Genomic DNA, 27,324 nt, shown 5'->3' on the forward strand with positions numbered 1-27,324 from the left:
GTTACGCCTTCTTCACATAATGTCTGTCTACATCCGTGCATCCACTCGTCTTGCTACTTTTCATAATGACGTCATACATGTTCCAAAAACAATTCCTTTTTATTTCTAGAACCGATTGGCACAAACAATGAATATGCGTGGTGTATACATGTAGGAATTGAAACGCCATGTTTTCTCATCCTTTACATGGTCGCGAGATGGCGTATATGACAAACATATGGATGGCGGTTTGTATGTAATTGTGCCAAGTTGACATAAGGGTGTGACCTTATTAAGTAAAGACTGTGACCAACAGTTGCCAGTGTAACATGTAATCGCCCCTGAGGCAAATTCGGGGGATTTACGGCGTTGGTCTACTGAAGACACACCAACGGCGTCAGTTCTAATACATAAATGCACTCTGCGAGGCCAAGCTAATGACATTTCAATACAAGTCAGCATAGAGGATTACCTACTGTAGGTTGGTCCTTGTCCGGATTTCGGCCTAATACTGCAGCTGCATAGATACAGCTTAGCGCTTATGTTCTCCGGCCAATCCTGTCATAGATTCACATCACATAATCTACTTGGGAAACTATTCTTCGAACCAAAATGCATCGTCATACGTCAATATGATACTTTAAGCTATCAGCGCACCACGCCAGAAAGAATAGCGACACGCATCGTCGTTTCTTGCCGATATAGAGTGCAGTTCTGTGTTTAGGTATTACCATAAGGGTCCGTTCCTCTGAAAATACTTATCTTATTAACACTGATTCATAAACATCGTATCGTTGGGAGTATACAATAGACTTTGCTTTTAGCAGAGATTTCTCATGTTTATGGAAATGGTTTTGTCGCTTTTGTTCACAATAGTATCTACATATACTATATATATCTGTTAAGTGGTTTCTTTGTTTGAATATTCATACCATTTTAAATTTTCAGATATGCTGACTCATTTGTTCTCGCGCAACTTGCGCTACTTAGAAGGGGGGAATAGGACATACAAAAACGACGAACACAACTCTTTCATGACGCAGGTTAATTAGTTCAGCCAATGGCTAACAGTATGGTCGTATTTGTCTTAACACGACTGAGAACAATATGTCGAAGATCAATGCGTATCCATCAGCAGTGGTGAAAGAAGCGTGACTCACAGATAGCTTTCACGGAAAGTCTGTACCTTTTGAAGAATTTGGACAATTATTTCTGTCTGAATGTCTAAGTACTATAGAAGGGTAATGTAGCTGGGGAACGGAAAGTAGGTGATGTATGTGGGCAAATTACATGATTGCATGAAGTGGCCGCCTCCTTGACAATGCCTAGCTGCTAAGTTGTGGAACCCCTGCGTGCTAATGCCCTATGAGGGTGGTGTTTGGCACCTCCAGGTGACCAGCAGCACTTTGCTCTGCCTCTTCATAATCTCTTCTCGTCAGACCCAAGTCAAATGGTGAGAGTGCTGGCGTTTCCCGCAGTACTCTAGGTGCCCAAATCCCATTGCCACGAGAACTTGCAACTTAAGATAAGTGTGGTGGGTCGTGGGAGCCGGTACATTGTCCTGACATTACGTGTTACACCGTTACACCCTTCTCTGCAGACGCACCGACGAACAACCCATGTTGCATTGCAACATAAACACTGAACTCTTGTTGAAGAGATGGACATCACTTTGTGAAAACATATTGCATTTATTAACGTATTACTCAAACAATTCAGGTTCAGATTATTTAATATTAATCTGTGTTGTGCCATGATTACAGAAATGTGGAATGATCGGGTTATCCTTAACCATTTTTGAATAGTATATATTCATGTTTGTTGTTGTTGTTTTTTTATCACACGACAAACATACTAGGGTGTGGTGCTATTACGCCAGAAAGCAAGCTCATATTATTACATCATAATAAATTTGAGTGTTTTACCTCACATCAATTTAGTACTAAAATGCAATGTAAAAGTATTACACTTTTACACAATCATTATATCGATGCGAATAAAAAATGGTACCTGTTAAAATTAGCCTTGATATAACCTCTCGTCATTTTGTATAGCATCACAACTTAAACACACCCTCTTCACATAATGTGAGGCAAGTTGGTTGTGCTAGTGAATCTGAAGTGATTTCTTTAATCAGTTCAAGGGGATAAGCTCAACTATCCTTACTGCCATCTGGAAGAATCACGCCCTTTACTTCCCCAATACTTTAACTTAGATTAAATCACCTTTATGTTTCGCACAAAAATTATAAAACACTGAAATCAAAGAAGTGTAATCCTGTAATTCACACAAGTACATACCTTTATTTCACCGAAAGCAGTTCGGCCCCATCGCATTCCTCCAGCTTTGCAGTAGTCCAACTAAGAAAGTTTTGAAATGTAACCTTCAGTAAACTAGCTTCCATGTTTTTTCACAGTTCTCTAGACACTGAGAAAAGCGATCCGTGGACTTGATCTGAATCCCACACACTCTCAGTCGTTAGTGGAGCCCTCTGTAGCTGTCTCTCTGATCGATCGACGTCACATCTCCCGTAGTCCGGCTATCTCTTTAACAAACCACCATCACACTCGAGCCACCAGATTGGAAGATGCGCTGCCTCCGCAATTTTCTTGCTTATAGATTCAGAAAAAAACTTCCATCAGCTTCAACTTTATGTGGGAAGGTACCTTGAGCCTTTCTCGATGCCACCCCTTGTTGCTATCAAGTAAGCTGTGATGAGTAATACTTTATACATATACGCGTTCCATAGCTTGGCAATCAACGGTTGTCGCTTCTCTGAATGTCTGTTTTAAAAATAATGTTGTTTCCGTGCGTCTTAAAACATACATTACTATGTGAAGTATGATTCTTTCAAATTGAAATGAATTTCCGATTTGTTTTAAATTACATTATTGGTATCAAATAAAGCATCTTGTAGAGCAAAGTTAGTTTTCAAGTACTTGTAGAACTCAAAAGGTAAAAGGAAATACTTCGAACAGCATAATGTCTTACTTAAACTAGAAATATTTTACAAGATATTGTAACTGCTTTGATAAAAAAAACATGTCCAAACTCTTTATCACGTTTTCATAATCGTCTTTAAACATCAAATGAATTTGTTATAATTTTAGGGGCTAGAATTAATTTTTCATAAACTGTAATACGTGAATTGCAAAATATTGTCGTCTTGTGAAGCGAAATACTGGGTGTTTAATGCATATATTATACACATTATTAATATTTAACGACTATTACTTCACATGCTAATTTTTTATTAATTATCTGGTCCAAACTCGATTATTCATATAACTGGAACGTTGGAGTATATAACTGGAGTTGGGTTTGACGCCGCTTTTAATAATATTCCAGTTATATCACGGCGTGTCAGCTTAATGTGGGAGGAAAGCCCGAAGTGGTGCAGGTCTAAGACGTTTACCACTTCGGTGAAACCCACGAGCACGGGTATGGTGCTGACAAACCTAGATAATATCTGAGAGAATTATTCCTCATTGAATGGAATTTCAGCCCAATGTCCAGGGGCTTTCGATGAACACACAATTGTCTTTGTCCGGATTAAATACCTCTGCCGAGAGGAAGACGGATTTTATCCTGACGGTCATGATACCAGGGACTTAGGCTCAGACATTCATTAGCACCGTCTACTTTTCTAAAGATGTGCAGTAAATAAAAGCGACTAAACCCTTTGCATATTCATGAGATATATCGATTGTACGATTCCGACTATAGCATGTGTTTATGAATCACTATCAAATAGTGATGATACCAGGTGTTCTCGAAAAAGGGAAGCGTATCCTGTCCCATCGGTTGCACACGTCACAAACACATGCAAAGGCAAATTAATTGTTCACCTGACAAACCACGGGAACATTTGGTTCAAGGCAAAATAAGGAATTGCATCGGACATCCTGCCACTGATGCGTCAAATTTGGAAATGTCCTCCACATGACTACCATAAAAAATTGAAAGCTTTTTACCGAGGCCTTGGGTTGTGTTACCTTGTTCAAACAACTTATGAACAAGAGTCGTATGACGCCCTTTGAAATCTTGGAAGAAAGATCATGCTCGATTGTACCTCGAAAGCTGTGAAAAGTAGACACCAATGGTTGGAGCTGCAGGAATATTGCTCGGCATAAAGGTGAAGTTGACCATTGGAAAGTTGAAGTCATCCATTCCCCTTGTCTTGTGGACAGTGTTTTGTCACTCTGAATCTTTATGCATTGACCTTAATGTGAATCAGTTGAAACGTTGTAACTAGTCTCCTTTATTTCTATACTACTCAAAAGAAGTTAAGGATCACCTGATTCTTTCATATTACAATAGTTAATCTCTCATGCCATGACAGATTAACATTTACCAATATGAAAGAATCGGGTGATCCTTAACTTCTTTTGAGTAGTATAGTTCAGGTGGTTAAACCAGTGGAAGGGAATTGGCTATTTGATTGATATTGAACGATCTCAATTCATCGATATACATGAACCTTAAGTTAAGCTTCTTGGCCAGATTGCCTTGTTTTGACCTTGCCAATCCTATCCGAAATTCTGATTCATATGGAAAAGAAACATATCAGCATGAAGGGGAGCGCAGTTGATGCCTATTTTAGCCTAAATGTCTTATCCAAAGAAATTACAAGATTGTTAATTATTATTAAATCTGAAAATAAATATGTAACTATTTCTATGGTCATTCTGTAAGGTTGATTGCATTTAAGGCAATAAGATGGGTGGTGTGTTTTCTCTTATATCCTAACTTCCATGCAAATTATGGAGTGATTTTCAGAATTGAAATATTGGTAAACACAATTGGAAACCCTTTTGTTGCTACCCGATCTAAGGTAGCTGATATCTGTTGTGTCTCTCCACCATACATCAATCCACAAGGGGTACACTGACGTTTTTAGTTTGACTTGATAGGTCTTCAAATGTTACCACAGCACGCTTGTTTGAGACAAGCATGGTCACGAGTGGAAAACAAATGGCCGTGGTCATTCAGTATAAACTTAGCAGTGGAAGAAACAAGATGTAATGGTTTATTTACACTGCGTTAATACCCTTGAAGATCCTGCTAGAATAGGTCTTCAGCAACCCGTCATAGGCAACTATGCTAATAGGCGACTAACGGGATCGGGTGGTCAGGCTCACTGACTTGGTTGATGCATGTCATCGATCCCAATTGCGTAGATCATGATGTCCAGACTCGATTATTTACAGACCGCCGCCATATAGCTGGAATATTGCTGAGTGCGACGCTAAATAACAATACACTGTGTTGAACAAAAAAAAACGAAAGCATCTTGAAAAGAAATACTTTTCATATTTTTTTCACTTTGACCAGCCATGGTAGTTCCCTATCCTGAAGCCGATGTTCATGGCCTTATACAAAAGAATGTCTTTTTCATTTCCCGACATAATATTACAAGGTGTTTCGCGAACCTAGAACAGATTAACAGAGACAGACAGTCACTGTATTTCGGCTTTGTGGCCAAAGTGCAATTGAATAAACAAAATATATTTATAGTTACGTGACTAACAGGACATTTGCTAAATAAACAACGTTTAGGAATATTAAAGAAAATGTGTTTGATACAATACATACTTAATGACTTCATTGTTAAATATTAAGACCCAGATTTACAATATGTACAAATAGTATTTGAATATATCTTCGTTCTTCCTAATATCTTATAATTTTTTTAAAGTGTAAAGGCCTCCTAAAGTTACAAATAGCTCGAAGAAGGGATTTATCATTTAATGTTACAAATATTTCTAAAGTTCAATCACTGATTTAATGGAGCATAACGTCAAAGAAATGAGAATATCTAATACTTTCTAACCAACCTTGAACGAAAATACCCACGAGTCTTTGTTTAATGGTAGAAAAAAACTTAATGATATTTGTCCCAAAATCTTGGACAATCCAAACAAAGGAAACACACAAGAAAATAATAATGTTCTGACATCATATGCCAATGTATGCTTGACATTATTATCTAGCGATACTAGCACTCGATAATAGGGCAGATCTAGAGGTATAAGTTTAATCCAGTATTTAATTACTTCCATCTGGGTTTCAATAAATATAAAGGAAACTGTCGAACCGCAAGAAAAAATAAATAAATATGACGCATGAACCTTTTAAAAACAATTAAAAAATATAACAAATGTTACATCTGGGATAACACTTTCTCAGCAAAGTACAGATTTTAGTACTTTGGGGGGTTTAGTCCAATTGTAAGCAACTGTAATTTACGTCAGTAAAAAGATTGACATGCCCATTTGCATTGAATTGGGGCATGATGCGCTCACCTTTTCGGGAACAACTGGTATCTTGACTATTTGTTAGTGGTTCATAAACGCATGCTCATGATGTAGTTGGCATCATACAATGGACTCTGTTTAGCAGAGATTGTGGAAAGGGTTTTGTCCCTTTTATTTATTTTGCATTTATTTGTAGGAAGGTAATTAGAACCTTAACCAAATCAGTTCTTATCGGTTTTCATGAACAATCTTGGCTATTGCTGAGAACAAACTTCAAGGATTGCTTTGCAAGCATCTGCTCATTTATTCTTCTGGTGTTATTTCATAAGACGGGGGCGCGGATGGCCCTGTCGTCAAAGGCGCAGCGATTCGCTGTGCAGAGTTGCGTCCCTTGAGCACGCCAGAAACCTATGATAGTGGGTTCGAATCACGGTTCGCCCCGATTATGTTTCTAGGTTTGTCGGCACCATACCCGTGCTCGTTGGTTTCATCGAAGTGGTAGACATCTGAGACCTGCATCACTTCGGGCTTTCCTCCCACATTAAGCTGACAAGCCGTAATATAACTGGAATACTGTTAAAAGCGGCGTTAAACCCAACTCACTCACTCATATTTCATATGACATTCGGTGTATTCAACCTTCTTTAAGGTATCAAGCTGGACGTATCCATACTAATGTGATCAGGGAAATGAATGGTACAAAGCAGCGTCCATGTCAAGACGTAAGCAGTTAAAGTGAAGGATTTTTTACAAATTAGTTTCTGTCTCCAACATTAGCGAAAAGTACACACTTCTGTGGTCCAGGTAATTAATTCTGTAGATTTCCTGTTAAGCAAAAAACAATTGAGGTATATATGATCGACACTTTGAACAGGAATGGTGTTAATCATCGTTCTCAATAGTGTTTGAAAAAGGTAATCTGACGTACAGCCATTGTCAACGAACCTCTCCATTGACCGTTGTTTGCAGGGGAGATTGATATGCTTGCCTAATCCCCGATGGCACACTGATGATATTAACGTCCACTTAATGAGTCATTCTACAAACACCACAGACGACCCTAAATCCTGGGCAGGGTTGACATACATGCCCTTTCTATTATTCTCAAAACAGTTGTTCTACCAATGTGCAGTAGAATGTAAACACGTCTCAACTCTATTGTCTGAATCTATTCCTGTCAACACTGCTGATTATTTATAAGGCCCTGCTTGTCGTATTCTCATGGCGAATTCTCGGCTACTAGGCTAAGTTCACTCGTGACAATGCAAGATCAGCGAATCATAGGTGCTGAGTGGGGTGTTTTCTTCGTGGTCGGCGTCTCAGGAATAACATTGTTTCACTGCAGATCTACGTTGAAGTTCATATTACGTTAGGGATGGAGCGATTGATTGTCATACCGACGCACACAGTTGATCGTGGTCTGCTGCAAGATATTAATGATGAGTTAAATATCAATTAACATTAAAATCGCAATGCACAATTGATAATTGCAGTGACAAAAATACTCCAACTTTTCAGCTGATCCAAAATAGACATCGTTTGAAAAAATTTAAGGTATTCATTCAGAATAGATATGTTGTTGAATTTATTTCTGAGAACAATTAAGGTGTCTCATTACCCAACAACATTACTTATAAAAATAGACAAAGAACTTTCATAAGATTCTATAGAACTGTTCAGAATATACCCTTGTGAATGATGTTAAATATACGAACGTTTTAACAAAACCTACCTATAATGCAAAATATATAATTCTACACACATTCAGATGGTTACAAATTACATTCTAAGAACAAGTTATTTGAGCTGTCGTAATGTATAAGTATCCATAAAATGTCAGGTGTTATTGTTAAAGCTTCAATGCATGCATGTCACATATTCCACCTTAGTCACGATAATTTCAAATATATATATACAGTATATATATATATGTCAAATTGGATCGCCTACAGCAGCTGACTGGGCGTTGCATAGAATTATTTTGCACCATATTTATATCGGATAGGATTCGGTTAAGTGATTGCTATGCAAAATTAAAATATTGTAGAGAAACATGATATCTAAGAACCAGGGTTTGATTAAATATGTCATATGATCCCAATTGACAACTCCTATTTTTTTTATAAAAACAAAGATGCGAGAGGGTCCAAACAGCTTTTAGTCTAGCATACATTGTACGGAATTATTGCCGTGTCCTTTAAGTATTTTTCAACATTGTCCTCTTGCAGTTCAATATACTTGTTCCTTTTTTCTTATCTCTAGGGTAAGTTATCACCGTCCCATAAAAGCCAAATTCTTGTCTGTCAACCCACCCTCCACTTCTGCTACGTCTTCGTGGTTCTCGTTTCTTGTCAGACCACGCAATGTTATTAATTTGAAAACTGGTAGTAGTCACTAGGGTCAAAATTGGGTGAATACTATGGATCGGGTAGAAGCTCTTTTTCACATTCCACTACAATGTCGTAACTGGTGGTATCCCCTTCACAAAGGTATCCGGTATCCTCTATCCTCTCGTCAAGGTAACCCTTCCCTCCGCCACAGGTCCCTAGCTGTCTGCTCTGATCGAGCTAGTTGCACCCCCAAGGTAGCTAAGGCCTGGCCATGCTATTCCCTTCCGCAAAGGTGGCCGACAAACCTTTTCACTCTGGTCGCAGTGTCCCCAGCCACTGAGTGAAGCCACTGCACCAACAGAACTATGAAATATGCCCTCATTAATCATGAAATGTCGTAAACGTTACACTGGATCTCAGAATACATACCGTCCGTTCGTTATGATTTTATGTTTGCCAATTAGGGTTTTACCATATTTACTTGTCATAATAAAAACACATTCCCATGCAGCAATTAGCAAAGGTAAAGCTGATTTTACTACTATCACTCGTATGTTCATGTATCTGTAAAGTACTCGCGCACATTAAGGACTGCTAAAATATGCCTGAGAAAGTCGTTCCAGGTATCGCCTGTTAGCTGAACGACCTTATAACAGAAATCAAATAGAATAACTCATAATAAACTGTATTTTAAAATAAATATACTGCTCTTGTTGCTTGAAATAATTTAATATATATATGTTCTTAATACAGTTCGTTTTCTTTGAATAAATGAGAAACCCTTTCCATAAGAAATATCTGCTAAAACCAGAGTCGATTTTCCGATTCCGACTTCATCATGACCATGAGTGAATGAATCGCGAAAAGGTGAACGTATACGGCCCCACCGGTGGCAAACACATGCAAAAGCAAGCAAATTGTCCACCAATAACTGAACAACCTGGATGAAATTGTGTTCGTATGGGAAATAGAAATTGGTGGTTTGAAATATGCGGGACTATTTTCTGTCTGAGAATGTTACTTTTGACTCTTGTTCAGAAGTTGTTTGATCAAGGTTTCAACATTCAAGGCCTGTGCACATGTGGCGAGCATTTCAAATTTTTATGCTTCAGTGACAAACGTGATGTCCGGTGAATTTCCCTATTTTGTCTTGTACCTTATGATCGCGTGGTTTGTTGTAGGTGAAAAATTGACTTGCATCTGCATGTGTTTGTGACGCGAGCCAACGGCGGGACAGGGTACGCTCATCTTTTCATGAACACAAGGTATCATCACTTTTTGATAGTTATTCATAAACATGTGCTTATGATATTGTCGGAATCGTACTATCGACTCTGCTTTATGCAGAGATTTCTATTGGATGTGGAAAGGTTTTTGTCGCTTTATTTCAATGACACAGGGTATAATGTTGTTCTTATTTTGTGGTTCCTGAAGGAGGGGGAACACATCTTCCAAATGAATGGAGTCATTTGGCCTTCGTCCTTTCTTGTGGTCATGGCTGCGTCGACGTCGACTCATTACATTGACGTTGGCAGTTCGTTTTGCCAACGTCTTTTATTTTGTCTTTACATCCATATGGCATTGCTGCACACAACAGTCGAATCCAGGAATGTGTTGACGTTGATTTTTGTTCAACGTCGAACTCAGCAATATTCCAGCTATGTGACGGCGGTCTGTAGATAATCGAGTCTGGACCAGACAATGACTGACATCATGATCATCGATCTACGCAATTGGGATACAACGACATGCATCAACCACGTCAGCGAGCCTGACCACCCGATCCCGTTAGTCGCCCCTTACGACAAACATAGTCGCCTTAAACGACATGCACGGGTTGCTGAAGACCTATTCTAACCCGGATCGTCATGGGTTCGATTCCAATTATTTTCTTTGGGCATTCCATGAGGTCAACTGCATTTTAAGTAATTAGATGGGTGGTATATTTTCTGTAATATCCTAACTTTCATGCAAATGATGGAGTGACATACAGAATTGAAATGTTGGTATTTGCCTTTGCATGTGTTTGTCTCGCGAGTGCCACCGGTGGGACAGTATACGCTCACCTTTTCGCGAACACCTAGTGTCATCACTATTTGATAGTGATTCATAAACACTTGTTCATGATATGGTCGGAATCGCACAATCGACTATGCTTTTAGAAGATATTTCTTCTGATTATGGAAAGGGTTTTTCCGCTTCTATTTACATTTAAGGCAATTCCATAGTTTTCAAATTTCAAATTCAAGAACAAGACGCACAGGACGACCACATACTGTCAAGTTTCATCAAATGAAAATAACAAAAAATATTTCTATAACAGGAAATAATATTTTACTGTGAAATTTACACGATACCCTGTTTTTCCATTGAACAAGAGGCCGTCATATGGTCGCAAAACTAACGTTCATAAGCGTGTCAACACCACGTGTTGACGTTCACACGTTTTTAACAAGACTGTGTTCTTGAAATGACGTTAACCCTGACGGTCTTCTTCCACATTACTTGGGAAAACCTTGGAAATCCACTAACATGTGAATAAACACAGAAGCGTGTCAGCATGCGTTGGGAAGAGTCAGAGTTTGAGCGCATGCACATGCATGACTATCGTGGTTACGATATAACCTATTAAAAAGACGAAGATATTTGACTCAGCTTTGTAATTATCTTACAATGACCTCATCTGAATAAAATATCATTTTTAAGCTATTTGTCGTAATCAAACTACAATCACTGTTACTATAAACAATTTGAGCATACACACGCTCTCCTGTCACTTCTCCCCTAAAGGAACTTTCTGATTCAGCGAATAGTGATCTAAAAAATATATATTGATGACTAGGGTTTTTTTTGCATATAGCGACGTTTCGATGGAGATTCTTACACCGTTATGAAGCTGGAGTGACAACGTGACAACAACCAAGTGATGAGAGGTATATTTACATGACATGTTCTGACGGGCAGCAGATTAACATTGACAACAACGGTAATAGATAACAAGCAGATACTAGTAATCGGATGAAGCCAGATGTACAGTACGAATAACAAATATCACACAGGTAATGAAGCCAGTTGTACAGTAAGGATAAGGATTAAAGGGATTATACAGTTGCGTGAGGCTTATTGCTTTTTAGATCTTCATGGGCAAACGAGCTATGATACCCTTGATCTCTGTTGATCAAGGGTTTGTGACAGCCATATTCTTCAAAAGGCCCCACCACAAACACCTAACCTCCCCCGAGCTGAGAAGAAAACCATCCAAAACCTCTAGACATCAACATTGTACAAGCCGAGAAGGGTAGAGCCTTCCTAGACGTCCTTGTATCCAGAGACCTCAAAAACAAGATCCAAACCACCATCTCCAGGAAACCTACCAATTCTGACCAGTACATTCACTTCACTTTAATTAAGTGAGCGTTATTACCGCGGTTTTGATAATTGATTGGGCGATATTCAGATAACAGATATAAATATAGAAGAAGTCGAATGTGAAGTTACTTAAGTAAAGTTACAAAATGTGAAGTTACAAAATGGCAAACGCTCAAGTTGACATCAAATTCATACCATCCCATCGTGGAGGTAGGATTCTTTGTTTTCAAGGGTTTACGTTCCGTTGCAATAACAAGAGTGGCAGTCTTGGCAGTGTCTTGAAAAGCAATGTCATGTACGTACAGTAAACTACGGTTATAACGAACACGCTTATAACGAACTGACGGATATAACGAACTTACTTTTTGGTCCCGACTACTTGCTGTAGTCATGCTGTATATGTACTTATAACGAACTACGGTTATAACGAACTAAACCTAGTAGTCCCTTTGAGTTCGTTATAACCGTACTTTACTGTATTTCGACTTAAGATGACCAAGTCACCAATATTAACCGGGAACACAACCATGACTCCAAACCAGTTGACATTAAGGTATTTGTTCTCCTATTCCTTAGTTCTATTATTAATAGTATGATAATAGTCCATTAAATACCTATATTCTTAGTATTAAAGTATTATTTTGTTTTCTTTCTAAAGACAATTTATCAAGACAATTTATGTATTATTTCAGGTGAAAGAGACAATCGAGAAGGTAAAAAGCTGGCAAAAGAGACCACAACAAGCTGAGAGATGGAGCTTGGGATGATGATATGAAGATACTAGTTGCCAGCATGCCAACCTTCCCTTCGACAAAAATGTCTTTGAATCGCAGCAGAAAGAAGACACTTCCTAAGGTACAATATCTTATAAGAATCGCCATCCTAAAAGCCAAAAAGTCAAAGATTCACGCACTGTTTATTATATACACATTCATACGTAATTTGTAAGAGATGTTTAAATGTTATTTTCCTTTTATATGAACCCCAGCATAGACGAGATGTCGCTATTCCTGAGGATATATCAACAACCAAGACAGGAGAGAACTTCCTACTGATCAATGACGACGATGACAACAAGATCCTTGGCTTCTCCACTGAAGACAGCTTGCGACATCTTTGTGCTGCTGATACTTTGTATGCTGACGGAACCTTCTATGTTGTGCCAAGCATCTTCCATCAGCTGTACGCATTTCACGCTCTTATAGACCAAGTGGTGTTTCCTCTTGTTTTCTTCCTTTTGCCCGACAAAAAACAAATTATTTATGAGAGAGCCTTCCGTCTACTGCGTACCGAATGTGAGCGAAGACATCTGCAGTTGCAACCACAGATGTTCCAGGTATTTATATATACGATAAAACTATAATTATTTGTAATTTGTTTAAGTATAAATTAACATAAAATTTTACAATTTGGTATTAATAATATTTCCTTTTAATAGATGGATTTCGAAGATGCTGCTTGAAATGCTGCTTGCACAGTTCTGGGATGTGAATGGAAGGGTTGTTTCTTCCATTACTCCCAATGCATTTGGCGACGTGTACAGAACCTTGGCCTGCAGATTCCTTACAGAGAAAGCCCTGAAGTGAAGACCTTTATGAGGAGAATTGCAGGCCTGTCATTGATTCCACCGCATCAGGTAATACATTAAAATATTATAAGTAAATTGTCTACTAAAATTTGAAACATGATTATATGTTGTAATCACGATCAACGAAAAATCATGTATCACATCTTGTTTATATTATTCTTATACTTTCTTTTTTTCTTTTTAGGTAGAAACTCGGTTGCTAGACATAATGGAAGATATACCAGATGACCACCGATGCCGATCCCTAGCAGACTGTCACCTCTCACTGGATAAAGGGCCACCTGCACACCGAGCAATGGAACCACTTCGGCAACGACGGTCCAAGAACTAACAACCATCTAGAGGGATGGCATCACCGCCTGCTGAGACTGGTATCCAAGGCCCATCCCAGATTTTTTTCAATTTCTTGCCTCTTTAAAGAAGAAGCAGCTCAACAATGAGACGTTGATGTCGCAGAATTAAGCTGGAGGAAAGCGGCCAACAAAGAAGAGGAGATATACTAACAGCGACGACCGGCTCCAGATTCTTAGAGCAAAACTGATGGATAGTGCCGTATCCAGAACGGAGTATACAGACCATTGCTGTGAATTGCTTCACTTGAAGTAATGATATATTGTTGTGACATGGTTGATGGTTGTTTTGTGAATAAAATTATTATTTAAAAGAGGAAAGATATATATGTTTCATATGGTATTGATGTGAAAAAGGATATGGACTACTGTGTTTTCATTAGGATTAGACATGGGAGCTTAAACGCATTTTGCACTAAATCCGAACTTAATTGGTTCGTTAGCAAATGTAACGCGAGAGCGACATTGAGCTAGTCGTGTCAAATTGAACTATTTTCACCCCAATGTCGCTCTAGCATGCATAAACCGCCACGCAACGCCAAAGCTTGTTGCCAGCGCGTCGGCAATTTGCGCCATATTTGCTGTTTGAGGGGGCCCAGCTTACGGCCACTGGGTGTGCACAACATAGCGTTTATTGTAGCGCGTGGGTGATGTCAATGATTTAAAAAAGAGATATAAAACAAAATTCCACGAGCACTATCCGATAAGGGATCAGCATACATATCAAGAGAAATCAGATGAAGATTCGCTTCATACCATCTCGATGGGGCATGTGGTCCCTTTAATAGATGGTATCGATATAAACGGGAAACTGCACGAGTAGAAGTTATCACGAACTCACGAAGGATGTCTAAAGGTGATAAAACACAACACAAGTGTCCATAATTTGTCGGTGAAGTTCTTATCAGTCAATATCCGGTTGGGGTGCTTCAAAGATCATGCATCACAAAAGCATTAACTTCTTCTTAGCACCGTCAATTACAACGATCAATACCACCGACTGCCTCGTTATGTTGGATCTGCTATAGTGAAGAACTGCAGAGTAAGTGCAACTTGAGACGCTCATTGTGATGAAAACGTAGACGTTCTGAAGCCTTTGCTGTGCTTTATAATGAATGTTTAAGGTCAACGCCGGGGATATGTTCAAACGTGTATCTCTGTGACATGAACTGTGAAAGATGATCCATCAAACTTTGAATTCTAGACGAGAAAAACTCTGAATGTCATCAATGTATACGAAACGCGACATACATGCGCAAGCCATGTTCATATATACTACTTAAAAGAAGTTAAGGAACACCAGATTCTTTGATATTACTATTAACTATAGTAATAGGAAAATACCCGTGGTGATTCAAGGTTTTTAATGATCCACAACAACCTATACAGGTCCCAAGAGGCGATTATTTGGATCGGGGGTCAGGCTCGGTGATTTGGTTTATGTCATCGTACCCTGATGACGTGTTTGTTGTTCACAATGTCAATCACTGGATTGTTTGGTGTAGACTCGATTAATTATAGGCCGCCTTCTATATTTACTACTCAAACGAAGTTTAAGAACACCCATATTTTTCATTATAGTCATGCAAAAAAACCAATTATCACTAAGTATTGTCACGGAATCTGATGTTCTTTAACTTCTTTTCTGTAATATGCATAAGACGCAATAGAGCAGGTTGTTATGCCCGGAACACGGATAGCGCGGAACATAGACATGCGGAAGACGAGTGAAATACGGAACGAAAACACGATAGAATGGTAGAAGTATTTAAAATAAGAATCAATAACAATTTCATTGTAATGCACAGTTTTTAATACGAGAATATTGGTGCTAGTGCACAGTTTACAAGAATGGAGGACAAAACAAATGGGATAGTCACGTGATCTCGTGTAACATGACATCAGGTCAACTCCTTTCATCATTTACCAATCATTGGCCATGTACAACACGGTGAGTGAGTATGGTTTTACGCCGCTTTTAGCAATATCACGGCGGGGGACACCCGGAATGGGTTTCACAGATTGTACCCATGTCGGGAATCGAACCCGGGTCTTCGGCGCGACGAGCGAGCGCTTTAACCACTATCCTGCCCGACCGCCCCTGTACCACAGACAAAACGTGGCGACCATAGATAAACTTACATCTCTGTCTTCAAAGGTTCTGGACAGTTTGTAAAATATGTAAGTAAGTGTAATAGCAAGTGTATGCTGGACTTCCTCATAGATGTTATCGATGGGAAATTTGAGGATAGGACATCTCAGCAACAAGTAGGCATCCCATGGGAACCAATTGTGCTCTCCTCCTTGCTGATCTGTTTGTTCAAGCATATGAATCGGAATTTCCCCATGGATTCGCATAATCGAAACACGAAAATATAACCAAGACGTTCAAATTCCCTTCCACTGATTACCCACCTGAACTAGCATTACAGGTGAACTGAACAAATAGTGATGATATCACGTGTTCACGAAGAGGTAAGCCTGTCCTGTCCCATCGATGGCATCATTTTTTATCAATGATGAGTTAGATTTGGATATGTCCTCTAATGTCTACCCAAGCTTTACTTAGGCCTTGATCAAACATCTTTTAAGGAAGAATGGTATGACGCTCCTTGATATCGTCGTTGAAAGTGTATTCTCACAGTACCTAAGAAATGTGGGCACTAAAGGCTGAAGCTGCTGGAATATTGCTCGACATAAACGGAAAGTTGACAATTGGAAAGTTTATTTCTAACAGTCAACGCCAGAGAATGTCGATTATCCACCGAAACAGATTCCTTTGGGAGCGCAGGGCAAAACAGTGATAAAAAGTATATGATGGGACCACTGAAAATCGATGACACCAGGTCTTCGCGAACGAGGTAAGATATCCTGCTCTGTCGGTAGCACCCGCTACTCACAAAATTTGCATGAAAAAGTGTTTGTTGCCCAACGCTGCTCCCAGCAATACTGCAAGCCACCCCTCGTATCATGCATCCCTGTGTATAGTTTGTTGTTACTCAGAATCTTTATGCACATATCTAAAAATGAAACAGATTAGGCGTTTTCACAGGCTTATTTCTAGTTCAGTCGGGTGAATCAGTGTGAACACAAACACACTAAATGTATGAGATGACTGAGAGAAATCATGACGTAACACATGCTTACTATGTTATTGTACATGGACCTGACAAGAGATGGATTGAATTCAAATTGTTAGTAGACAATGTGGAAATATGTTATTGTAAGACCTGTCTATCTCGTGGCAATTTTGTGTTTGTCTCACTGAGCTGTATCAAGTAACACGATGTGACTTCACGCCCAGATCCCAAGCCCAGACAACAGCTGACTGTATCTGTGATGAGGGGCCACTCCGAGGCTGTATGTACACTTGGTTGCGTTTTCTGCATACTAATACCATGGCTTGGTATAATGCTCGCTTGTCAGACCACGTATTGGTTTTTCATAAGATAATAATTGGCATTTCCGTTTTTTCGAGCAGTTTTTTTTGCAATGTTTAGAAAGGTGACATCAGGTTTTTTAGTTCGGGATTGTGTTATCCATGTTGCACATTGAGATGTCACAACGTCGTTTGGATGTTCAGACAACCTCACAACCTTCCGGAAATGTTGTCACGAGGATATCAAGGGTGTATTCAACATGTTTTAGCGATATTGTGTGTCACACTTTAAGTGAGTGAGTGAGTTGGGTTTAACGTCGCTTTTAACAGTATTACGCCTTAGACGACTGGGCCACCCGTGCCCCCAACACTTTAAGGGTAAGTTCACCAACAAAGATCTAAGAGTGAGTGAGTATGGTTGTACTCCGCTTTTAGCAATATCACGGGAGAGGGGACATTTATGTATCACTAAAGTCCTTTAAGGTCTTCATTACATTACATTACATAGCCTACTATCAAACGTCATATTAAGAATTGACTTTCACTTTGTGGAGTTCAAGTATGAACCTTCGTAGAGTGAGTGAGTGTTGGTTTTTATGCCGATTTCACAATATATCAGTAACCAGAAAATGGGCTCCACACATTGAACCTATGTTGGGAATCGAACCCGGGTCTTCGGCGCGACGAGCGAACGCTTTAACCACTAGGCTACTCAACCGCCCTAAAGATCTCAGAAAACACTTTTGTGCATTTATACACAAGAAACTTTACACTTCTTTTTCAAACCTTCTAAGGGGAGAATTAATCTGTATTTATTCCCAATAACTGGGGCAAAAGAAAAACGATGACTGAAAGCGATTCAAAGAACAGTTGAAGAGTAATATATTTATGTAATGTATGTACGGTCAACTATACTTAATAAGTAGTAATGTTAGGACGAAAGGTTGCATCTAAGGATGCCAAATCCACAACACGGTCAACGTGTGAAGTGTGAGCCCCTGGCTATATCCTTGTATAGATACCACCCAAACGCCAACGATGTGAAGATCCGTGGTTGAATTTGCCTGATGTGGTGGAAATCCTAATTGGAACTTCATTTGGAAATAATCCCGTCTAGATTCATAGTGTTCCTTAATTCACCTGGTTCGCTCGATTAGACCTTTACTGTCTACGTCCGATGACACAGAAGTGGGGTTCGCCCTGACAGCGTAGAACAGTGGGAATCCCCAATTACAGGAGCAGCATCGATTTATACAGTAGACGTAAGGCTAAAGACACGACTCTACACTATGGCAGAAGGATCAGTGTTAATGGGCGATTCAAATCAGCCTTCTGGTAGTCCTGGTGTAACTATATGCCCACGTACCCATTGCTTTACAAGTCCTTAGTTTAATAGAATCAGGATAACCATGCTGTCTCAATCTATGGGTACGTATACGCCCGGTGGTAGTGTGGTTAAAGTAGTTGGAGGGAATGCAGTCCTCATAAGTCGCCTACTGCCTATTGGCACCTGGGCCCCGTTCCTCAAAGCGATCTTAGCGCTAAGGTGATCGTAAGTCCCATACTTTAACATAGGCTTACGATCATCGTAGCGCTAAGATCGCTTTGAAGAACGGGGCCCTGCACTGTAGCCGAGGTGCACGACGGTTAGCATTTAACAAAAAAGACTTGCAAACCGAGGCGCCACAAATTCTATTGACGAGTTCTTCAGATATGTGTGATTTCGCAATAAATGGAGGATATTTGGCTTTTCTTGTCAAATAACATCCTTATCTCCTTGATCGGACACAATTCCAGAGGCACGGGCGCGTGTGAAAAACCTAACTTTTTTAGGTCACGAAATGTTCCGTTATTCTTGCTGGTATTCATGATGTTCCTATGGAAACAATAATGTCATTGGGTCAGACTGAAAGTAGTTCCGGAGTAACATGTTTATTATCAATCTATATGTTCATATGAATATTGTATTTCATCACCCTATACAGAATAGTAGAGAATATTTAACCTGCATAGCTGTTGCTTGAATAGACATGCGACTAGGGATCCAGAAGGGACAGGAATATATTATTATTTGAAGTCAAAATCAATGACCTTGAGACAAATGTGACTTGAGTTGTTGTCACACAGACTAACCAAACAAATCGGAATGCATACATTTGGAGAAGATTATATTATTATTGATAACTCAAAAACAGATTGTTGATATCCCGGTGCTAAATATCATCCCATGCCAACACTGATATGCCAGTGCAGTAATGTTTAATGAGACGTTTATTGGGTGTACAGCTTTTCCATTGGACAAAAGGAACACCGAAACCGACATTCATGGGCGTGTCAACAACACATTTTGACGTTCATGTTTTTCACAAGACTGTATTATTTAAATGACGGAAGCACAAACGGACTCCTTCCATATTTATGAGGAGTGTTTGGGGGCACGGGTGGCCCAGTCGTCTATGGCGCCGCGATTCGCTGTTCAGAGTTGCGTCCCTTGGGCGGGCCTGAAACCTATGGTTATGGGTTCGAATCATGGTTCGCCCCGATTATGTTTCAAGGTTTGTCAGCACCATACCCGTGCTCGTGGGTTTCATCGAAGTGGTAAACGTCTGCGACCTGCATCACTTCGGGCTTTCCTCCGTACATTAAGCTGACAGGCCGTGATATAACTGGAATACTGTTAAAAGAGGCGTTAAACCCAACTGACTCACTCACTATGAGGAGTGTTTGCACACACTGGAAAATGTCAGAGTGTGAGATTGCATGCCGGCGATCGAATAGTATCACTCCGACTCCTCCAAGTGTACAAAATGAAGAAATGCACACAAAAACTTTCGACTCGATTCGTGTCAAGACTGACATTGACAGTCAACAACATGATTACATTCTGTAGTAATGTATGAGTTTACTTCAGTATGTGTTTGATATATTTTTAAATGATGTTATTGTAGGTCCTTTTGAACATACATCCGCTTATATTCTCACGCGTTTTGATGAACTATTCTTTTCCGCGATACAGCTGATTATTGTACATTTGTCAGAATAAACATGAGGTCATACGTACCAAATAAAATCAGTATACATCCTTCGAGGTACCAAATGGTGTAATATGTATATATGATAAAATGTGACTGGCCCTCGCTCTATGAACCTTCGGGGCGATTGGGCAGCCTAGTGGTTAATGCGATCGATCGTCACGTCGAAAATCCGAGTTCGATTCCCCACATGGGTACAATGTGTGAAGCCTATTTCTGGTATCCCCTGTTATATATTGCTGGAATATTGCCGAAAGCGGTATAAAAAGCCATACTCAGTCACTCTATGAAGGGTTCATATTTGAACTCACACAAAGTGAAAATAAATTCTTACGTGATTGTGCCATCATATGAAGGTATTAATATGGCGTTTGATAATAGGGCTTGTATAATTCTCGTATTGGCTGGGGCGGTCGGGTAGCCTAGTGGTTGAAGCGTTCGCTCGTCACACCGAAGACCCGAGTTCGATTCCCGACATGGGTACAATGTGTGAAGCCCATTTCTGGTGTCCCCCGCCGTGATATTGCTGGAATATTGCTAAAAGCGGCGTAAAACCATACTCACTCACTCGTTTTGGCTGGGGCCATTCGAGAGATTCTTAGACTACATTTGGGATAAATCATGTAATGAAGACCTTGTACGACTTTTGTGATAGATAAATGTTTTACGCTGGCTCATTAAAGAGGGTTCAGTAGATACCTGTGTATGCGATATACTCTTTAATAGTTTACGCTAGTATATAAGCCTCTCTGTCGCGAAGGAGATGCCATGCCTGTCACGCTGCAGGCCGTCGGTGAGGTGCTATATCTGTCATCACGACGGGCAAGAGAGGCATGTGGGATCCACACCAGTGGCGGAACATAAGGACTGTCAAGGACAAGGGATAAAAATGAAGCAGATTTAATTAGATACGTTGACAGTACACTAAAGTCAAGCCATTTAAATTTAGTGATGATAAAAGATTGATTCAGAAACGGAAACAGGTTTAAGATAGAAATGCAAATATGTTTCATTTGCATAATTAATCTTTCAAGTATTAATATATTTTGCGGTATAGTAACTTACTGGGCGTAAATATAACTGGTGTGCTAAATGTAGCTATCAGTGTTAAATATGTACATACTTAACACCATATCATATGGCGAGGAAGGGGGCTTCTCCTTCTTCGGGAATGACGTGATGGGGAGGGGGGTTCAGGTATGTGTGTCAGGTAATGAGTGAGTATGGTTTTACGCCGCTTTTTAGCAATATTCCAGCAATATCACGGCAAGGGACACCAGAAATGGGCTTCACACATTGTACCCTTGTCGGGAATCGAACCCGGGTCTTCGGCGGGATGAGCGAACGCTTTAACCAATGGGCTACCCGACCGCCCCGTGTGTCAGGTAACGAAAGAGTTCTTACAGTATTAATCAAATAGAACAATATACAAAGGTGGGCGTATCCTGCCCCACCGGTTGCACCCGTCACAAAAAAAAACATGTAAAGCCACGGGAACATATGGTACGAGTCAAAATAGGGAAATGCATCGTAGTGCAACTCGTATGACGCTCTTTGAAATCTTGGTAAAAAGAGCATGCTCGATTGTACCTCAAACGATGTGAAATGTAAACACCAAAGGCTTGAGCACAGGGATATTGCTCGACATGATGGGAAAACTGGTCCATTTTAAAGTTGAAGTCATCCTCATGTCCTTCAGTCTTGTGGCGAGAGTGTTGTCACTCTGAATCCTTATGCATAGATCTAAATATGAAACAGATGAGTTGGTGTCCCTGGTTTTCCTTCTAGATCAGGTGAGTAAATCATTGGAAGGGAATTGGCTATTGGACGATATCAGATCATCGCTATTCCGGAAGCTGAAGTTAAACTTCTTGGCCACATTACCTTGTATTGACTTTGCCAATTCGAGCAGAAGGTCCGATTCCTATGCATAAGGAAAGGATCAGCAAAAACGGGAGCACCATTGTACCATGGTGATGCCTACTCCTCGCCTAAAAGACTTACCCCTAAATTTTACATAGTTGTTCTCTGTGGGGAAGTACGGCATTTCACATATTGTTTTCTCAGTAAACTTCAGATGGCGTTTGCTTTCATTTTTGGACAAAGCCCTCTGACGATAGATATGTAACTGTATTCCTAGTCACCAAGTTTTGTAACAAAATCCCCATGGATCAACAACTGTCATACATCGGACACTGTCACTGATAGTTTCTTCAATTCAAAAGTGATTGTATGCAAGGCGATAGTTATTGCACACACGGGAAAAGCTGTTCTCATGACACCCATACTAAAACATCAGGTTTTAGAAAGGAATTTACGTCCGCATCAGTGTCTTGCTAAAAGTATATAGCACAGCTCATTCCCAAGTTTTCAGAGAAGCAGTCTTCTGGTACAGAGATAATATGCTAAGCTGCTCACCGAAAAAGGCATAAAGCATTCTCGGATCCTTTATTTTCCGCCGCGATGCAACAATGTCACGGCGGAGATACGAAGGTTGATTGAGAAGTTCTGATCCTCACCCAGAAGGAATTAGCCAATAGTGAAATGTTTCGTTGTGGGCATCACATGATTTACATCCACAAAAGAGAGAGATTAACATGAGTAGGTTAAGTAATAAGTAAGGATAAGAATTTATGGATGAACAACTTCTTTATTACAATTAAGAGCGACGTTTCGGTGTAGGTTCTAACACCGTTATCAAGCAAGTACTTGCTTGATAAGGAAAACTTACAATGTTCAGGTAATGTTTGTGAGAGATTAGAACAGATTTATCGAGCACGGGATTGAAGAATGACATTATATGATAAAGACGTTATCACGCCAAGGCTTGTTAAATACAATGTTTATTACATATTTCAGTGTGAAATACTCATCTGAGTTTTCTGAAGTTGAGAAAAGGGACATTTTCATTGCAGTGAACATAACAATTGACATTTCACTGCTGTGAACGTAACACTTGATATTTCACTGCTGTGAACGTAACACTTGATATATCACTGCAGTGAACGTAACACTTGATATTTCACTGCAGTGAACGTAACAATTGACATTTCACTGCAGTGAACGTAACATTTGATATTTCACTGCTGTGAACGTAACACTTGATATTTCACTGCTGTGAACGTAACACTTGATATTTCACTGCAGTGAACGTAACACTTGATATTTCACTGCTGTGAACGTAACACTTGATATTTCACTGCTGTGAACGTAACAATTGACATTTCACTGCAGTGAACGTAACACTTGATATTTCACTGCTGTGAACGTAACAATTGACATTTCACTGCAGTGAACGTAACACTTGATATTTCACTGCTGTGAACGTAACAATTGACATTTCACTGCAGTGAACGTAACACTTGATATTTCACTGCTGTGAACGTAACAATTGACATTTCACTGCAGTGAACGTAACACTTGATATTTCACTGCTGTGAACGTAACACTTGATATTTCACTGCTGTGAACGTAACACTTGATATTTCACTGCTGTGAACGCAACACTTGACATTTCACTGCAGTGAACGTAACACTTGACATTTCACTGCTGTGAACGTAACAATTGACATTTCACTGCAGTGAACGTAACACTTGACATTTCACTGCTGTGAACGTAACACTTTGACAGAACTATTTTCATACACGAGTGACCTAAACTCAAATTGTCTCCCTTTATTGTGTCTAGCCCGTACACAAACTGTTGACTTCCTTTTTACGTTTGTTTAACATTGACAAGACACAATAATGACAGATGGTCATTTATGGAGTTAATATCGTTTCATGCCGTTTGTTATTCTCTTGAAAATGTTTCGTTATAACCCGTAAATGTCTCATTTAACACTTCAATCGAGACTTTCGTACAGCGCCATATTTGTAACTTGACCAGCGTGTATTCTTCCGTTTCCAACAGCGGTCTCGCAGTATTCAAGAATATTTTTTATTCACGTTGATTTTGTATATAATCATATCTATATGTATGTCGCGGGTTCTGCCAACGATGTAATTGAGGGAACTGAGGTTTAGAGGATGAGGTATAAAAGGATTTATTACCTGTAAAAATATATAAATGACATCAACATGAATTGATAAGTCGAGGAAGAAAGAATGTCTTCCCTCGGCAATGGCATGACATAAAAGTGGCATTTGAAAGTGTCCACGTCACACCCCAGATATCTGCACGAGATACTGCTGGAAAGACAACCAGGAGTAAGATGAAGCGTCCGTAAAATGAAACAGAGATAACTCTTGGCAACTAACCCTAAATATATCCGTCGACATGTATGATACAGAATGTTCGTCAACCTAAATGTTTTGTTACTTTTGTTCATATTTTTTAAGATTTTGCAAACACGAAAACACATTTTAGTCGCACATACAAGGGATGGTGATCCGTCCATGTGTGTTAGGTAGTGTGAATTTACGTCTCAAGGATTTACATTTGTAATGAAACAATTTACTTTTCCGGTGGTAGACAACAACACAAAAAGTATATACTTAATAAGATATTCAATGTGTCTCGTGAAATATCATGTTTCTCTCATGTCGTGACGGGGAAAAAGGAGATATATTTTCACTCGTGGCTTCGCCACACGGGAAAATATCTCCTTGTCTCGTCGCGACATGGCTGATGTATTGCCGATGTGACGTTAAATTTAACTCACTCACTCTCTTCATCGTCCACACGGCACGACTTTTCGACCAAAAGGGTCAGTGAAAAAGGGGTTTGACTCTAGTTCACCGATTAACGTACGATTCTCTGTGAACTGCGAGAATAACTTCTTTGAGGGTTAGGTTTTGATTTCCTGTGCAATTACATAGCTGTGTTGCTTCCGCCGTAATTTATTGGTTTCAGATAGGTAACGCCGATGCCATGTTATTATGCAGAATTATATTGACATATCACCAGGAGCACGCGAGTTTTCCGACAGTCGTGCCGGAGAGTTCGATACGTAATGCATGTGCTGAACGTATATTTGCGAGTACGACCACATTTCAAACAGACAGCTGCAAACAACGGGATTCACAATGCACACTTCGATGGTAAACTGTTCGTTGCTGCGTTTCTTGTTTGTCCTCATGTCATCATCGCCATATGATGCCACCACGCTGATGACAACGCAAGCTGTCACACTGGTCTCTATTACAACGCCGCCTGGTACCCTGGTGACCACTACAACGCTGTCTGCTACCCTGGTGACCACTACAACACCGTCTGCTACCCTGGTGACCACTACAACGCTGTCTACTACCCTGGTGACCACTACAACACCGTCTGCTACCCTGGTGACCACTACAACACCGTCTGCTACCCTGGTGACCACTACAACACCGTCTGCTACCCTGGTGACCACTACAACACCCTCTGCTACGCTGGTGACCACTACAACACCGTCTGCTACGCTGGTGACCACTACAACGCCGTCTGCTACCCTGGTGACCACTACAACACCGTCTGCAACCCTGGTAACCACTACAACACCGTCTGCTACCCTGGTGACCACTACAACACCGTCTGCTACCCTGGTGACAACTACAACACCGTCTGCTACCCTGGTGACCACTACAACACCGTCTGCTACCCTGGTGACCACTACAACACCGTCTGCTACCCTGGTGACCACTACAACGCCGTCTGCTACCCTGATAACCACTATAACACCGTCTGCTACCCTGGTGATCACTACAACGCCGTCTGCTACGCTGGTAACCACTACAACACCGTCTGCTACCCTGGTGACCACTACAACACCGTCTGCTACCCTGGTGACAACTACAACACCGTCTGCTACGCTGGTGACCACTACAACACCGTCTGCTACCCTGGTGACCACTACAACACCGTCTGCTACCCTGGTGACAACTACAACACCGTCTGCTACCCTGGTGACCACTACAACACCGTCTGCTACCCTGGTGACCACTACAACACCATCTGCTACCCTGATAACCACTACAACGCCGTCTGCTACCCTGATAACCACTATAACACCGTCTGCTACCCTGGTGATCACTACAACGCCGTCTGCTACGCTGGTGACCACTACAACGCCGTCTGCTACCCTGGTGACCACTACAACACCGTCTGCAACCCTGGTAACCACTACAACACCGTCTGCTACACTGGTGACAACTACAACACCATCTGCTACCCTGGTGACCACTACAACGCCGTCTGCTACCCTGGTGACCACTACAACACCGTCTGCTACCCTGGTAACCACTACAACACCGTCTGCTACCCTGGTGACCACTACAACGCCGTCTACTACACTGGTGACCACTACAACACCATCTGCTACCTTGGTGACCACTACAACGCCGTCTGCTACCCTGGTGACCACTACAACGCCGTCTACTACACTGGTGACCACTCCAACGCCGTCCGCTACCTTGGTGACCACTACAACGCCGACTGCTACCCTGATAACCACCTCAAAACCGTTTTCTACAACGTCATGTACCGCAACAGAGCAGTCGTATGCCTCTGTTCTAACTACGAGTATGTACGTCATTACAACTATCCTAGTTTTAGAGAATATTTTGATAATTGTCATCATACGAAAGACGACATACCTCCGTTCTCACACAGGAACACTTCTAATCAGTCAAACATGTGCAGATATTCTATTTTACATCGCCGTTGGGTGTCAGTATTTTCCTCAAAATGTATCCCAGCGAGATATATATAGGAACATAAAGCACACGTGTTTTATCGGAAGCACTGGACTTATAGGCGTGACCATCATAACGTTTGCTGCAATTAGCCTTAACCTTTACATGGCGGTGTGCCACAGTAATTTGCATAGGATACGCATGAAAAGGTTGTATGTCATCTTGTTCATCGTCATCTCCTGGATCGTCAACTTAAGTCTACCTTTCACGAGACTGGCCAACTTCAGGACCAGAACCAATCCGACATCCGGTGACATCATCCTCGTGTACACGCCCTCCAATGTGTGGTCGTGGTTGTTGTGTGATATCGCTGTGTACGGAATATCCCCCTTTATAAACGGGTTCTGTTACTTCAACATCTGGAA

General features: G+C 40.5%; 1 protein-coding gene across 1 annotated transcript; it reads left to right on the plus strand.

Annotated features, from left to right (window-relative positions):
• Positions 1 to 12,751: 12,751 nt before the first annotated feature.
• On the plus strand, positions 12,752 to 27,213 carry LOC139454818 (trophinin-like). Its single transcript, XM_071236445.1, has 4 exons — positions 12,752 to 12,790; positions 12,924 to 13,117; positions 25,410 to 26,763; positions 27,187 to 27,213. Exons 1-4 carry the CDS (start codon positions 12,752 to 12,754, stop codon positions 27,211 to 27,213), a joined length of 1,614 nt encoding a protein of 537 aa, XP_071092546.1.
• The last annotated feature ends 111 nt before the right edge of the window (positions 27,214 to 27,324 follow it).

The sequence above is a fragment of the Haliotis cracherodii genome, unplaced genomic scaffold (genome assembly GCF_022045235.1).
Source record: "Haliotis cracherodii isolate W230 unplaced genomic scaffold, xgHalCrac1.p SCAF_1, whole genome shotgun sequence".
In the NCBI taxonomy this organism is placed as follows: Eukaryota; Metazoa; Mollusca; class Gastropoda; order Lepetellida; family Haliotidae; genus Haliotis; species Haliotis cracherodii.